The sequence below is a fragment of the Rana temporaria genome, chromosome 3, assembly GCF_905171775.1.
Source record: "Rana temporaria chromosome 3, aRanTem1.1, whole genome shotgun sequence".
NCBI lineage: Eukaryota > Metazoa > Chordata > Amphibia > Anura > Ranidae > Rana > Rana temporaria.
The window spans coordinates 445,408,026-445,422,845 of record NC_053491.1 but is presented as its reverse complement, the minus strand read 5'-3'; the positions used below and the strand labels follow the sequence as shown (position 1 = coordinate 445,422,845).

General features: G+C 46.5%; 1 protein-coding gene across 1 annotated transcript; it reads right to left on the bottom strand.

Annotated features, from left to right (window-relative positions):
• Positions 1-314: 314 nt before the first annotated feature.
• LOC120933355 (serine/arginine repetitive matrix protein 1-like) lies at positions 315-14,313 on the bottom strand. The gene is made up of 2 exons (XM_040346539.1): positions 13,986-14,313; positions 315-2,457 (listed from the first exon to the last, which is right to left on the bottom strand). The coding sequence occupies exon 2, from the start codon at positions 2,371-2,373 to the stop codon at positions 1,369-1,371; it is 1,005 nt and encodes a 334-aa protein (XP_040202473.1). The 5' UTR covers positions 2,374-2,457; positions 13,986-14,313; the 3' UTR covers positions 315-1,368.
• Between the last annotated feature and the right edge of the window lie 507 nt (positions 14,314-14,820).

Genomic DNA, 14,820 nt, shown 5'->3' with positions numbered 1-14,820 from the left:
ATTTACATATTCTACATCGACTGCAATGGAAGCGCCACCTAGCGGTCAGCCTAAAAATTACACTTTAGGATACGACGGTGTAAGACACTTACGCCGCTCGTATCTGAGCCTAATTTAAACGTATCTGGTAACCAGAATACGCTTAAATTAGCGCCAACGCAAATCCAGCCTAAGTCTCTCTGAATCTAGCTATCTGTGTAAAGGGTTACCTGTTAAAATTAATTAACCTGTTCAAAAAAATATTGTATAATTTAAAAGTTATATGGTTTGCAACTAAAAAATCCCATCCAAAATATCCTAGTTGTTTTTTTTTCAATCTGCTAAAAAAAAACGTGGATTGTTGGGGTCAATTTTAAAGGTGGTGCTCTGTGAAATTGATATGGACTCAACAAAATACGAAATAAAATACCAGGCCATTATCGAAAGTAAACCTTATCATTGAGCTTCCTTTAACAAATGGGCACAGCACATTTCACGGCTTTGCATTTGTCCAGCATTGTTTTCTTGCTGCTGGAAGACTTCTCTCTGCCAGATCCCAGGTCTGAAGATGGGGCAGGTAGGTATATAATGCCCAGCCGTTGTCATTGACTGTAGACCGTGCTCTGATTGAGGCCTGAATTGGGGGGGGGGGGGGTATCTCCACTTAGGTCCACCAACCCAACAAAAGTTATTTATACTGCCCCTGGGGGATAGGTGGGTAATGCCCCTTTTGCCACCCAGCCCAGTTCTCCTCTTGGCCATCTGTTGATAGTGTGAGACACAAAAAGGAGATTTATGCTACAGAAAGGTATACACTGTGTTACAAACAGAATACCCCTATATACACATCATGAAAAAGAATGTCATCATTGTGACCAAACAGGAAGCAGTGTCACAATTATTTGGCAGTTAGACACTTGACGGGACAACAACAGTTTTGTTTTTTTTCTGTTTCAGACAGTATTACATTACATTTTCCTTAGCAGACAACAAGCCGGTCCATTGTATATTACAAGACTGTGTTACTTCAGTGTCCTTTGGCAAGTGATGTTTCTTTGTAGCACCAAAACTTATTTTTGCAAATTGTGACGTCTCCTTTTGGGGAGGAGCTGATACATAGAGGACAATTGTTGTGTGGTTTTGTAAAAAAAAAAATATATATATAAAAATAAAAAAAACCTAAGGATGTTGTCTACACACCAAGATATCGTTCTAATATCTGCTTTTATTTAGTCGCAATAGGTTATGCTTTTTGACTAAATGAAAGCATCTGAAGAACGTTCCCACCCTTCTAGCCCTAGCACCATATAGGTCAATCACCGTAAGGAGTACGGCTAAGAATCTTCTCTCCTTAGATGATGGAGTCCAGAACATGAGGAAAATAGTGTTCTAATCAGGTCCGTTCCTTGTCATTGCTTGCTCAGAGAATATTTTCTTCAGCTGGGCCACCTCAGCTGAAAGCGAGGCAAGTTGGGATCTCAAGTCGGGGCTCTCTGTGGCTTGTGCCGGTATCCCATCTTGCCCCTGGCCATTCCACCGTCCCCGTTGACAGAGCATTGGCTGCTGGGCAAACCCTGGGGCCACTTCTGAAGCATAACTGTTTATTTCTCTTGCCATAGGCAGTGCAGAATGACACCCATCCTCCCCCGGCGCACAGGCCTTAAACCGCAACTTGTGTGGGAGGCTTCTGTAAGGATCAGGAAGAGTCTCAAGCCTTCTTTGAGGATTCTCTACAGGTTCTCCACCCATAGCTCCATAATAAGTTATACTTGTAGGCTGTAATGGTTGCGGTTCTGGTTCGGGGACTCGGTCCTCAAAGAAAACCGGGCTTCCGACACTAGGGGTGGAAAAGCCAGAGTCTTCTGAGTGCGGCATTGGTGGTGGAGGGTTAGGAGGAGGAGGTGGCTCGTGTAGATTACATGGTGGGGCATAAGTTCCCCGAGGTTCCTCACATGGATCACGTACCAGGCCAAAGCGGAAACGGAGAGCAAGAAGCTCAGCCCTCAACCTTGCATTCTCCTCAAGCAGTGCAATCACACGTCCCTCTAGGGCTAGATCACCGGCGCGACGCTTCTCCCTAGAACGCTTGGCAGCCTCGTTGTTCTTGCGTCGTTTATCCCAATAATTGTCATCTTTCCTTTCATCTGGTGTAAACTCACGTCGCCTTCGAAGATTCGAAGAAGAAGAAGGTGAAGAACTGGGGGAAGAAGAAGAGCTTCGGCGACCAAGGAGGGAACGGGCAAGGAGGAGGCCAGAGCCGGACAAAAGAGATCCAGTGGAGGCATCATCATCAACCTGCTGGTTCTGCGGAGCAGGCCCATAAGGCTCCAGTGTAGGAGGGGCCTGGTGAGCAGAAGTGTCCTCCGAGGCAGAACAAGTCATAGGCCCGTTCATGTTAGGGTGAGGGGAGAGGGCTGGAGGGGAGAGGTCACTGAGCTGCGCCAGGATTGTGTGCGTCTGGAGGTCAGAAGAGGATAACTGTCCAGAGAAAAAAAAAAGAGGAAATTAGTCATTTGCTGATATTGCAGGCATCACTAATGGGCATTGTTCTGCTTTTGTTAAAGGCATGACTCAATGAAACACATGAAAATGTAATATTTCAAACGTCCACACCTAGAGGTAAAAATCTGCATGCTGAACAAATATCTATAATATAACATTAAAAGAAAACGAAATCGTTTAATAATTTAAATAAACTAAAAAAACACTGGTTTCTAACCAGTCTAGCAATACAAAGGCACTGCTCCAGGTTGGTCCACTTATACTCTAGCCCCCAAATCCACACAAAAAGGTGTAACCACAGAAACTTCAGAAGGATAGGTGGATGACCACACACTAATGTATGGAAGATCCAACCATTTTATTGAGGTAATTCATTAGTGAATATACATCACACCTAATCAAGGCAGGAAAAGACATTGACATGTTTCAAGCTATAAGGGCTTAATCATACTCCTATGATTAAGCTCTTGTAGAGTGAAACACGTCAATGTCTGTTCCTTGCCTTAAGTAGCTGTCATGTACTCTTACTGATGGAGTACCTGAATAAAATGTTTGGATCTTCCACACATTAGCATGCGGTCATTCACCTATCCTTCTGATGTCAAGAAACCAGTTACTTGTCACTGCTCCCTTCATTGAACAAATGTCCCAAATGATAACAGGGAATGATCATTTCCATATCTGGAAATCCTCCTCCATACTGAACTACAGAAGCTGTCTGCCATGTCAGTTCTTATTACAGATGCCCATCATCATTAACAGGGAAAGCAGAAAAAAAATTCTATAGTGTTTTGCTTTGGGATTGTTCTCAATATGACCATAGCTTACAACTGTCTCTGATTTCGAGGGACTGTCCCTGATTTGGAAAAAAGTCCCACTTTCCTCCTCAATTGTCCCTCATTTTGGAAGTGTTTTCAAGGGCTAAACCTTTCATCCGATTTCTAAATTTCTGCATTGGAAACTTCAAAAGCCAGTATAAACGAATAGTAGTGGTAAAAAAAAGTACTTGTGGGTTTAACTAATCATTTTTTTTTGTATAATTCAACTTTTAGGGGGCGTGGTAGGGGGGTGTGTCCTATGCCTACATACATTTGCTGATAGGTGTCCCTCGATACCATTTCATAAAGCTGGGAGGTATGATATGAATGAGTCTGTTATGTAATGGTTTAATTTTTCCCACGAATTGTGATGTCATTTTTGTTCTCTGAACTTTATGGGGCAGATCCACATACATACACTGCGCCCGGCAAGATGTAAAATACGCTACGCCGCTGTAACTTACCTGGCTTTAGTTTGAATCCTCAACGAATTTGCGCCGTAAGTTACGGCGGCGTAGTGTATCTCTCACGGCGGAATTCAAATTGGGCGGGTAGGGGGCGTGTTTCATTTAAATGAAGCGCGTCCCCGCGCCGAATGAACGGCGCATGCGCCGTCCGTAAAAACTCCCAGGGTACATTGCTCCAAATGACGTCGCAAGGATGTCATTGTTTTCAACATGAACATAAATGGCGTCAAGCCCCATTCATGCAAATGACGTAAAATTTTTAAAATTAGACGCGGGAACGACGGCCATACTTAACATTGAGTACGCCACCATATAGCAGCTTTAATTATACGCCAGAAAAAGCCAAACGGAAATGACGTAAAAAAATGTGACGGCCGGTCGTACGTTCGGGGATCGTCGGAAATAGCTAATTTGCATACTCGACGCGGATTACGACGTGAACGCCACCTAGCGGACGCCGAAAAATTGCATCTAAGATCCGACGGCGTACGAAGACGTACGCCTGTCGGATCTAACACAGATGCTGTCGTATCTTGTTTTGTGGATACCAAAACAAAGATACGACGCGCAAAATTCGAAATTACGCGGCGTATCAAGAGATACGCCGCGTAATTTCTTTGAGGCTCTGCCCCTATAAGACTAAAAAAATAAGACTGACCTAAGAAAAAAAAAAAAAGATAACGTTTTTAATTTCCCCACCAAATCCTACCAAAACTTTTTTTTTAGTTTTGGATAGATTTGTAAGCTTTAAAACCTTTGACTGTATTTTTTGCAATTCTCTGTGACACCACTAGGGGGATTTCCCCCATTTCCTGTCCTATCACCAGGACAGGATATAAAGAGAATGTATCACCATGCTAACAAAAGCAGCAGTAAAACCTGATAGGTAACCTTCATAACTTTCCCGACTATACTAAAGATAAGTGGTTACATTTGTGTACTTATCTGCCTGACACACTGCAATAAACGGGTTGCATAAGCACAATGTCAACAGACGGTTAGCTAAGCATTAGAAGACCATGTTTATCTTTAATATGTTATTTGTCAATTGTTTAATGTACATTAATATATTCAGCTAACATACTTTATTTTTCCAAAATACCTATTTGCCAGAACTAAGACAGAGAATTGTTAAATCAATAGTCAACTAGCAAGGTACGTGTGTAGGGGCAAAGCACTATGGCCCGGATTCACATACAGCGGCGCAAATATCACACTATTTTCACTAAAAATACTCTAAAATCATTATTAGTGGACACTAACATAACAGAGAACGTGTGTGAATTAGCCATTTTAATTGTATGTTGTATTGAATTTTTTATGGAATTTCTTAAAAAAGTTTTTTTTCAAAATAATTTTATTTGACAATTTCTAAAAATTATTTATTATGTTTACATTTTTTTTTTACGATTTTTTTTTTTTACAGGATAGCGAAGCCGGCAGCGCCACAGGAGGGGGGAGGGGGCAGCACAGTGACAGGGGCACATGGGGGGGGGGGGATCAGAAGAAAGCAGAATAGGGATGATGCCCTAATAGAAAGGAAAGTTAACCGCTCAATTGTAATCAGAGAACCTCCTCACTGAATCCAAACCATGGGTGCCGGCAATGCAATGGTAATGCAAAAATATGAAGGGAACTTGGACAGCCGCACTCCAAAAACTTTCCTTTTATTAAAATAGATCACAAAATAAACATGCCACAGCAAAAATTGTAGCATCAGTGCTTAGTCATAGCTAGTACCATAGCTAGGGATGATGCCCTGTGTCTGTGTCTCTCCCTGCAGGAGCTGAAAGCCGGCAGGAGGGAGAGAAACCTGCTTTCAGCTGCTACAGAGCACCACACAGAGCATCCTCTGCCCGACCACACCAATTCCCCCTGCTGCTCGGGCCCTCTGTGTACCTGGGCCCCCTACAGGAGGACTAGTGCCCCCCCTCTAACAGCGGCCCTGAGTAGTAGTAGCCTTCAACTTGCCTTGTTCTGTAATGTTAAAGCTGTTTCGTAGCGTATCCAAGTCAATTCTTCAGTTCTAAGAAGTTGAAGGGAGATACCCCATTATATCGACACCGGTAGCGCAGTCACTTTAATCCAATCATCATAGAATGTTTCAAGGCAGGCATTGATCGTCCAAGAACTTCCTGACACCAATGATTATGTAACTAGGACAGGGGGTAACAACCTTCACACCTCCTGTACTGTTCTTGGAAAACCAAAAGCTACGCACTTAGTGGTGATTGGATACGGGGTGGGATATCTTCTCGGCACGTGTTACAACTGAAGAAATGGCTTGGAGAAGCTTCATAACATCTTTAATTATACAGAATGAATCAAGCTGAGAGTGACTACAAGCAGTGTTGCCAACCCGTCCGTATTTTTACTGACAGTTCGTAAAAACTGGCACTTTTTTCCCCCGTTCGTAAATGTCCGTGGTTGCGGGAATGTGCCAGTAAAAATAGCCGAGATCGGTTCAGGCTTGGAACTGTGCATGGAGATTGGAGGCAGGGGGTGATGGTGGCTGCAGTGGCACCGCAGAGGGGGATGGAGGCAGGGGGCAATGGAGGCAATGGGAGATTGGAGGCAGGGGGTGTTAGTGGCAGGGTGTGATTGGAGGCAGGGGGTGTTGGTGGCACCGCAGAGGTGGATGGAGGCAGGGGGCAATGGGAGATTGGAGGCAGGGGGTGTTAGTGGCAGGGGGTGATTGGAGGCAGGGGGTGTTGGTGGCACCGCAGAGGGGGATGGTGGCACCGCAGAGGGTGGGGGATGGAGACAGGGGCCGTTGGTGGCACCGCAGAGGGGGATGGTGGCACCGCAGAGGGTGGGGGGTGGAGACAGGGGCTGTTGGTGGCACCGCAGAGGGGGGTGAAGGCAGAGGACGATGGAGGCAGGGGGTTATTGGAGGCAGGGGGAGATTGTGGCACCGCAGAGGGGGGCTGAAGATTGGGGGTGTTGGTGGCAGAGGGGGATGGAGGCAGGGGGTGATGTGACTAAATAATTTGCCCTTATTATATCGAAAATAACAAAAAAAAAAATTTTTTTACCTTAATATCTACCTTAAATCACATTGCTATTTGCCTAGTGTACTTGTTTGTGGCCTAAATACTGAAATTTGCACCTAAAAATGTAATTTAGTAACTTTTGTGAAATGCCAGTAAAAACGTGGCTGCGCCAGTAAATTTCGGATGTCGCGTCGGTAAATTTCAATCTGGTAGGTTGGCAACACTGACTACAAGACAGACCAAGACTTGGATCAATGAGAACCTTCGCAGACCTTCAGGTTTCCAACAAACACCAGTCAACAGACTTCAAATATCTTCCAGAATCCATTGATAACAGACGTGCCCTCAGCGCCCCACACACCTCGGAGGGTTGGCCCATGTGCCCGCACGCTCAATATTATCCGGTTATTGCCATGTAACTTTCTTGGAAAGCATAACTGTTCAATCTCGCCTTAAGAGACACTCAACCCAAGGTGTCTAAACGCAGAAACGCAAAGGAACTTGCAGAGACTTGTACAGAAAGCCCTCGCTACACAGGTCTACGCACGTGACCGCGCTGGTTAGATACGAGTGGGAGACAAACTGCTTATACAGTATTAATAACTCAATGATCATAACACACACATTACCATAAATATTTATACAACTCCCAGTAACAGCAAACAGTGAAAAGGTAAACACCCTTCTATAGTAGTCTTGGGCCCGGATTCACGTAGAATGGCGTATCTTTGTGCGGGCGTAACGTATCCTATTTACGTTACGCCTCCGCAACTTTTACATGCAAGTGCCGTATTCTCAAACGAAAGTTGCGGCGGCGTAGCGTAAATAGGCCAGCGTAAGCCCGCCTAATTCAAATGTGGAAGATGTGGGCGTGTGTTATGTAAATTTTATGCGACCCCACGTAAATGACGCTTTTTAGGAACGGCGAATGCGCCGTCCGTGAAAGTATCCCAGTGCGCATGCTCCAAATTAACCCGCAAGAAGCCAATGCTTTCGACGTGAACGTAAATGACGCCCAGCCTTATTCGCGAACGACGTAAAAAAAATTAAATTCGACGCGGGAACGACGTCCATACTTAACATTGGTACGCCGCATGTACGCCACATATAGCAGGGGTAACTTTACGCCGGGAAAAGCCTAACGTAAACGGCGTATCTGTACTGCGTCGGCCGGGCGTACATTCGTGAATTCGCGTATCTAGCTGATTTACATATTTCTAGGCGTAAATCGGCGTACACGCCCCTAGCGGTCAGCGTAAATATGCAGTTAAGATACGACGACGTAAGAGACTTACACCGGTCGGATCTAATACAAATCTATGCGTAACTGATTCTAAGGCCTCGTACAGACGAGGGGATATCCGCTGGAAACGGTCCGCCAGATCGTTTCCAGCGGATATTCCTCCTCCGGATTTTGATCCGATGGCTTGTACACACCATCGGATCAAAATCCGCGCCATAAACATCCGCGGTGATGTGTCGCGCCGTCGCCGCTGGAGGGTAACTACTTCCACGCATGCGTCGAATCCTTACGAAGCATGCGAGGGAGGGGAGCGGACGGATTGATCCGGTGAGTCTGTACAGACGACCGGATCAATCCGCTGGACACGATTCAAGCGGATAGATTTCTTAGCATGCTAAGAAATTTCTATCCGCTTGAAATCGATCGGCCGGACGAATCTCCGCGGATAAATATCCGCTAGGCCGTACAGACGACCGGATTTGTCCGCTGGAACTGATCCGCGGATCAATCCCAGCGGATAGATCCGGTCGTCTGTACGAGGCCTAAGAATCAGGCGCATAGATACGACGGCTCGGACTCAGAGTTACGACGGCGTATCTGGAGATACGCCGGCGTAACTCGTATGCCAGCTCAGGAGCAGGGAAGGGGCTGGTAAATTTTTAACCAACCCCTTCCTTTTTTGATTGAACATAGTTAGTGATCTGTACTGATTGATCCTGTCTTCATTCTTAACTGAAGAATAGTAAACTGTGGGCTAGATTCAGAGAGAATTTACGCCAGCGTAAATTCAAATCTGCGCCGGCGTATCTTCTTTCTGTATTCAGAAAGCAAGATACGCCGACATTAGCCTTAGGCCCCATACACACGAGAGAATTTATCCGCGGATACGGTCCAGCGGACCGTTTCCACTGATAAATCCTCTCAAAGATTTCCGCAGATTTCTATGCGATGGAGTGTACTCACCATCGCATTGAAATCCGCGCGGAAATCCTCTGGCGATGACGTGTCGCGCCGTCGCCGCGATTATGACGCGGCGACGGGCGCGACGCTGTCATATAAGGAATTCCACGCATGCGTCAAATCATTACGACGCGTGCGGGGAATCCCTTTAGACGGATGGATCCGGTAAGTCTGTACAGACGAGCGGATCCATCCGTTGGGATGGACTTCAGCAGATGGATTTGTTGTGCATGTCAGCAAATATCCATCTGCTGGAAATCCATCCCAGGGGAGATTTCTCCGCGGAAAAAGATCCGCTGGCGTGTACACACCATAGGATCTATCCGCTGAAACCCATTTGCTGGGATTTATCTGCGGATGGATTCTATGGTGTGTACGGGGCCTAAGATGCGACTGGCGTAAGTCTCTTACACCGTCGTATCTTAGGGTGCATATTTACGCTGGCCGCTGGGTGCCGCTTCCGTAGTTTTCGGCGTAGAATATGCAAATGACCTAGATACGCCGATTCACTAATTTACGTACGCCCGACGCTATTTTTTTAAGTCGTTTACGTTAGGCTTTTTCGGCGTGAGGTTACTCCTGCTATTAGGAGGCGCACGCAATGTTAAGTATGGCCGTCGTTCCCGCGTCAAAATTTTAATTTTTTACGTCGTTTGTGTAAGGCCCCGTACACACGACCAAACATGTATGCTGAAACTGGTCCGCGGACCAGTTTCAGCATACATGTTTGGTCGTGTGTAGGCGCGAGCGGGCAGAATTCCAGCAAACATTTGCCCGCCGGGCCTTTTCCCAGCAGACAAATATTCCTGGACATGTTTTAAAACCGTCCGCTGGAATCCTGCCCGCTTGGATATGTACGGTCGTCAGTACAGACCTACCGTACATGTCCGAGCGCCCGCCGTCCCTCGCATGCGTCAAATGAGTTCGGCGCATGCGTGGAAGCATTTAAATGGCAGGCCCGCCCACGTCGCCGTGTCATCGCCGCCTCATCGACGCGGCGACGACGCGGCCACGCCCCGCGTATTGTTTACGCGCGGACTTCTGTACGATGGTTAGTACAACCATCGTACAGAAGCCCTCGGGCAGACATGTACGGTGAAAACGGTCCGACGGACCGGTTTCATCGTACATGTTTGCTCGTTAGTACCCGGCCTAAGTCGTTCGCGAATAGGGCTGGACGTAATTTACGTTCACGTCGAAACCAATGACGTCCTTGCGGCATACCAAAACGTCAATCACGTCGGGTCACCAATAATTAACATAAAACACGCCCCCTCATCCACATTTGAATTACGCGCGCTTACGCCGGCCCCATTTACGCTACGCCGCCGTAACTTAGAAGGCAAGTGCTTTGTGAATACAGCACTTGCCTCTCTAACTTACGGCGACGTAGCGTAAATACGATACGCTGCGCCGCCGTAACTGTGCGCGCCCCTACTTGAATCTAGCCCTGTATTTACTGAAGGGTGCAGAGAAAGGGAATCTCTGTCTCAAAAGGGAGACATCGGGGGTATGTTTAGAGCCTTGATACTTCACCAAAGCCCCAATAACGGGGCTCCTAAAAAACTGTAAAAAAAAAAAACATAAAAAATAATAATAATAATAATAATATTGTAAAAAAAAAAAAAAAAACATAAAAAATAATAATAATAATAATAATTTTTTGTCACTGCGCATGCGGCGGGCGACTACATTTCCCAGTGTGCATTGCGGCTAAGTACGCCGTACGGGCCTATTGATTTCGACGTGGACGTAAACTACGTGAATCCCTATTCGCGGACGACTTACGCAAACGACGTAAAAAATTTTGAATTTCGCGGCGGGAACGGCGGCCATACTTAACATTACTATTCCACTAGAGCCTAGCACTAACTTTACGCGGCCTATCTCTTACGTAAACGGCGTAAAAGTACTGCGTCGGCCTGGCGTACGTTCGTGAATCGGCGTATCCCCTCATTTACATAATCTACGCCGGCCGCAATGGAATCGCCATCTAGCGGCCATCAGAAAAATTGAAATCTAAGATAGGACGGCGCAAGCAAGATATGTTTAAGCGTATCTCTGTTAGAGAATACACTTAAACATAGGTCGGCGCAGATTCAGAGTTAGGTCGGCTTATCTGTAGATAAGCCGGCCTAACTCTTTCTGAATCTGCCTAAAAGTGTTCGTACTGTAAGTGATCATTCCTAAATACAGCAAATCCTCTGAACCAATCAGAATTCACCTTGTGCTGGCCAGACTTCGTCAGAGAGCATATTGATTGGTTTCTAAGCATTAAAGGTTGCAAGAGTTGCGTCACTGTTGCGTGAACGCGAAATGCCTGCGTGCCACGTCACTGTCCTATCGATTCTCAAGTATCAGTCGGTCATGTGTTATTGATCACAGGATCTGATTCAGATCCTGTGGCCCCAAAGCTCTGACTCTCAACATTTCCTTTTTGCTCTCAGTGTGTGACATAACAATGTAACAATGTGCTGTGCATAGGACAATAAGCTGCCAGGCACAAGGCATTTTCTGCCACTGTGTTGTGTTTGTCACTATTAGAGTGTCAGCTCTTAAGAACACTAGTCTACCAATACTGCTTTACCCTGAGTCTGCACAGGATCAAATTCTTCCTATCTAGTCTCTTTATATACTAGGGGCCAGATCCTCAAAAAAATTACGCCGGCGTATCTATGGATACGCCGGCGTAATTTCAAAGTTCCCGCGTCGTATCTTTGTTTTGTATCCACAAAACAAGATACGTCGGAATCTGGGCTCGATCCGACTGGCGTACGTCTTAGTACGCCGTCGGATCGTAGGTGTATATTTACGCTGGCCGCTAGGTGGCGTTTCCGTTGAATTCCGCGTTGAGTATGCAAATTAGCTAGATACGGCGATCCACGAACGTACGTCCGGCCGGGGCATTTTTTTACGTCGTTTGGCTTTTTCCCCTGCTATATGAGGCGTATCCTATGTTAAGTATGGCCGTCGTTCCCGCGTCAAATTTTGAAAATGTTACGTCGTTTGCGTAAGTCGTTCGCAAATAGGGCTTTGCGTAGAATGACGTCACCGTCGTAAGCATTGGCTTGTTCCGGTTTAATTTCGAGAATGCGCACAAAACGTCATTTACGTTGGGTCACGACGTATTAACATAAAACACGCCCCCATCACATACATTTGAATTGCGCTCCCTTACGCCGCCTAAGTTACACTACGCCGCCGTAACTTACGGCGGGAAATCTTTGAGGATACAAAAAAAAAAAGTAAGTTACGGCGGCGTACTGTATCTGAGATACACTATGCCGGACGGAGAGAAGCGCCGCGCTTCGTGGATCTGGCCCTAGATTGGCAGCTCTTGAGGCAAGAACTCTTATCTCCTCATACTCTTTTTCTCAGTGCTGTGCCTATAGCCACTATCAGGTAGCAAGTTATTCAATGCCAACTTGGCACAAGCCTTGGCATTCGCAAGTGCAACATCAATGCCCCCCCCCCTCTCCCTTTTCTGTGGGTTTGTAAATAAGAGTGTCAGCTCTTGGGATCAGGATTAGAACTGGCTATTTCCTTATAGACCCTTTGTATATGATCACCAAGCAATCATGAGAGCTTGTCTGTAGAAGACCAAGACCACTTGCCAGTCTGTGTGGATTAAACTGTCAGCTCTGCTGGGCAGCATTTACATATGCCAGCTTTTCCATGGCTGTATGCTTTATGTGAAGTGTAAGCTCCTCAGACCAGTACACCCATACAGGGCTGCTTGTCATACTGTGTCATGTCACTGGATTATACAATGTGTACACTGCCTGATAAAAGAAAGTGCTGACTGTCCCCAGCCAAAAACGTCCTGTGTGTTAGAGTGTCAGCTCTTCAGGACAGTACTGCCTCTATTGTAATCTCCTATGTTTCCATTATTTAAAGACCTGAGCTTGTGAACCTTCTTCTCTATTTGAGTGTCAGCTCTTCAGGACAGCACTGCCTCTATTATAATCTCCTATGTTTCCATTATTTATAGACCTGAGCTTGTGAACCTTCTTCTCTATTAGAGTGTCAGCTCTTCAGGAGAGTACTGCCTCTATTATAATCTCCTATGTTTCCATTATTTAAAGACCTGAGCTTGTGAACCTTCCTTCTGTATTAGAGTGTCAGCTCTTCAGGACAGCACTGCCTCTATTATAATCTCCTATGTTTTCATTATGCAAAAGACCTGAGCTTGTGAACCTTCCTCTGTAATCAAGTGTCAGCTCTTCAGGACAGTACTGCCTCTATTATAATCTCCTATGTATCCATTATTCAAAAGACCTGAGCTTGTGAACCTTCCTTTGTATTAGAGTGTCAGCTCTTCAGGACAGTACTGCCTCTATTATAATCTCCTATGTTTCCATTATTTATAGACCTGAGCTTGTGAACCTTCTTCTCTATTAGAGTGTCAGCTCTTCAGGACAGCACTGCCTCTATTATAATCTCCTATGTTTTCATTATTCAAAAGACCTGAGTTTGTGAACCTTCCTTCTGTATTAGAGTGTCAGCTCTTCAGGACAGTACTGCCTCTATTGTAATCTCCTATGTTTCCCTTATTCAAAAGACCTGAGCTTGCGAACCTTCTTTTCTATTAGAGTGTCAGCTCTTCAGGACCGCTATTCTAATCTCCTGTTTTCATTACTCAAAACAAGACCTGAACGTGTGAACCTTCCTCTGTATTAGAGTGTCAGCTCTTCAGGACAGTAGACTCTACAATACTGTCTCTCTTATACTCTCTTCAGCAAAACCTTTCTCTAAATTAGAGTGTCAGCTCTTCAGCCCAGTAGACCCCTGTACTGTCTCTCATTTCCCAGAATCTGATTAGAAAGACTGCATGTTTCCCTTGCCCAAAGCTTCCTAGAGTGTGAGCTCTTCAGCTCAGAATGCACCATGCCCCCTATACCTCCCTATGACTGTGTAGATCCTGTGCCCTGATCGCTCTGTATTAGAGTGTCAGCTCTGCAGCACACAGCCCAGGACGTGGAACGGCCGCCTTCCCCGGTCCTCCTCTCCCCTCATACTGTACCTGTGTGCCGGCCAGGTATCCGGTGTGTCCGGTGGTCTCCGGTGATCGGGCTCAGGCTCTTCCCATAACCGGTAATGCTGCTGTCTGTCCGCCGTCCCCTCCGCACTGTACACTGTACACTGTGTGTATACAGAGAGAGGAGAGAGAGGAGAGGAGAGAGAGAGAGAGAGAGAGAGAGAGAGAGAGAGAGGAGAGTCTTCTCCGCCTGCCCCGGAGTTCACATCAGGCTAAGCGTTCACCTTACTTCACCCTCCTACTACTCCGTCCTGTGCGAGGTGCCAGCCTCCTCTGTGTGTGTCCCTTCCCTTCCTCCTACTATGACTCCTCCTACTTCTCCATCCATCCATCCCATCCATCCACCCATCCCTCCATCCACCTACCCCTCCCTCCATCCCATCCATCCATCCCCTACTACTCCGTCCTGTGCGAGGTGCCAGCCTCCTCTGTGTGTGTCTCTTCCCTTCCTCCTACTATGACTCCTCCCACTCCTCCATCCATCCATCCCATCCATCCCTCCATCCACCTACCCCTCCCTCCATCCCATCCATCCCATCATCCATCCATCCATCCCCTACTACTCCGTCCTGTGCGAGGTGCCAGCCTCCTCTGTGTGTGTCTCTTCCCTTCCTCCTACTATGACTCCTCCCACTCCTCCATCCATCCCATCCATCCACCCCTCCATCCCTCCATCCATCTACCCCTCCCTCCATCCCATCCATCCCATCATCCATCCATCCATACCCTACTACTCCGTCCTGTGCGAGGTGCCAGCCTCCTCTGTGTGTGTCTCTTCCCTTCCTCCTACTATGACTCCTCCCACTCCTCCATCCATCCC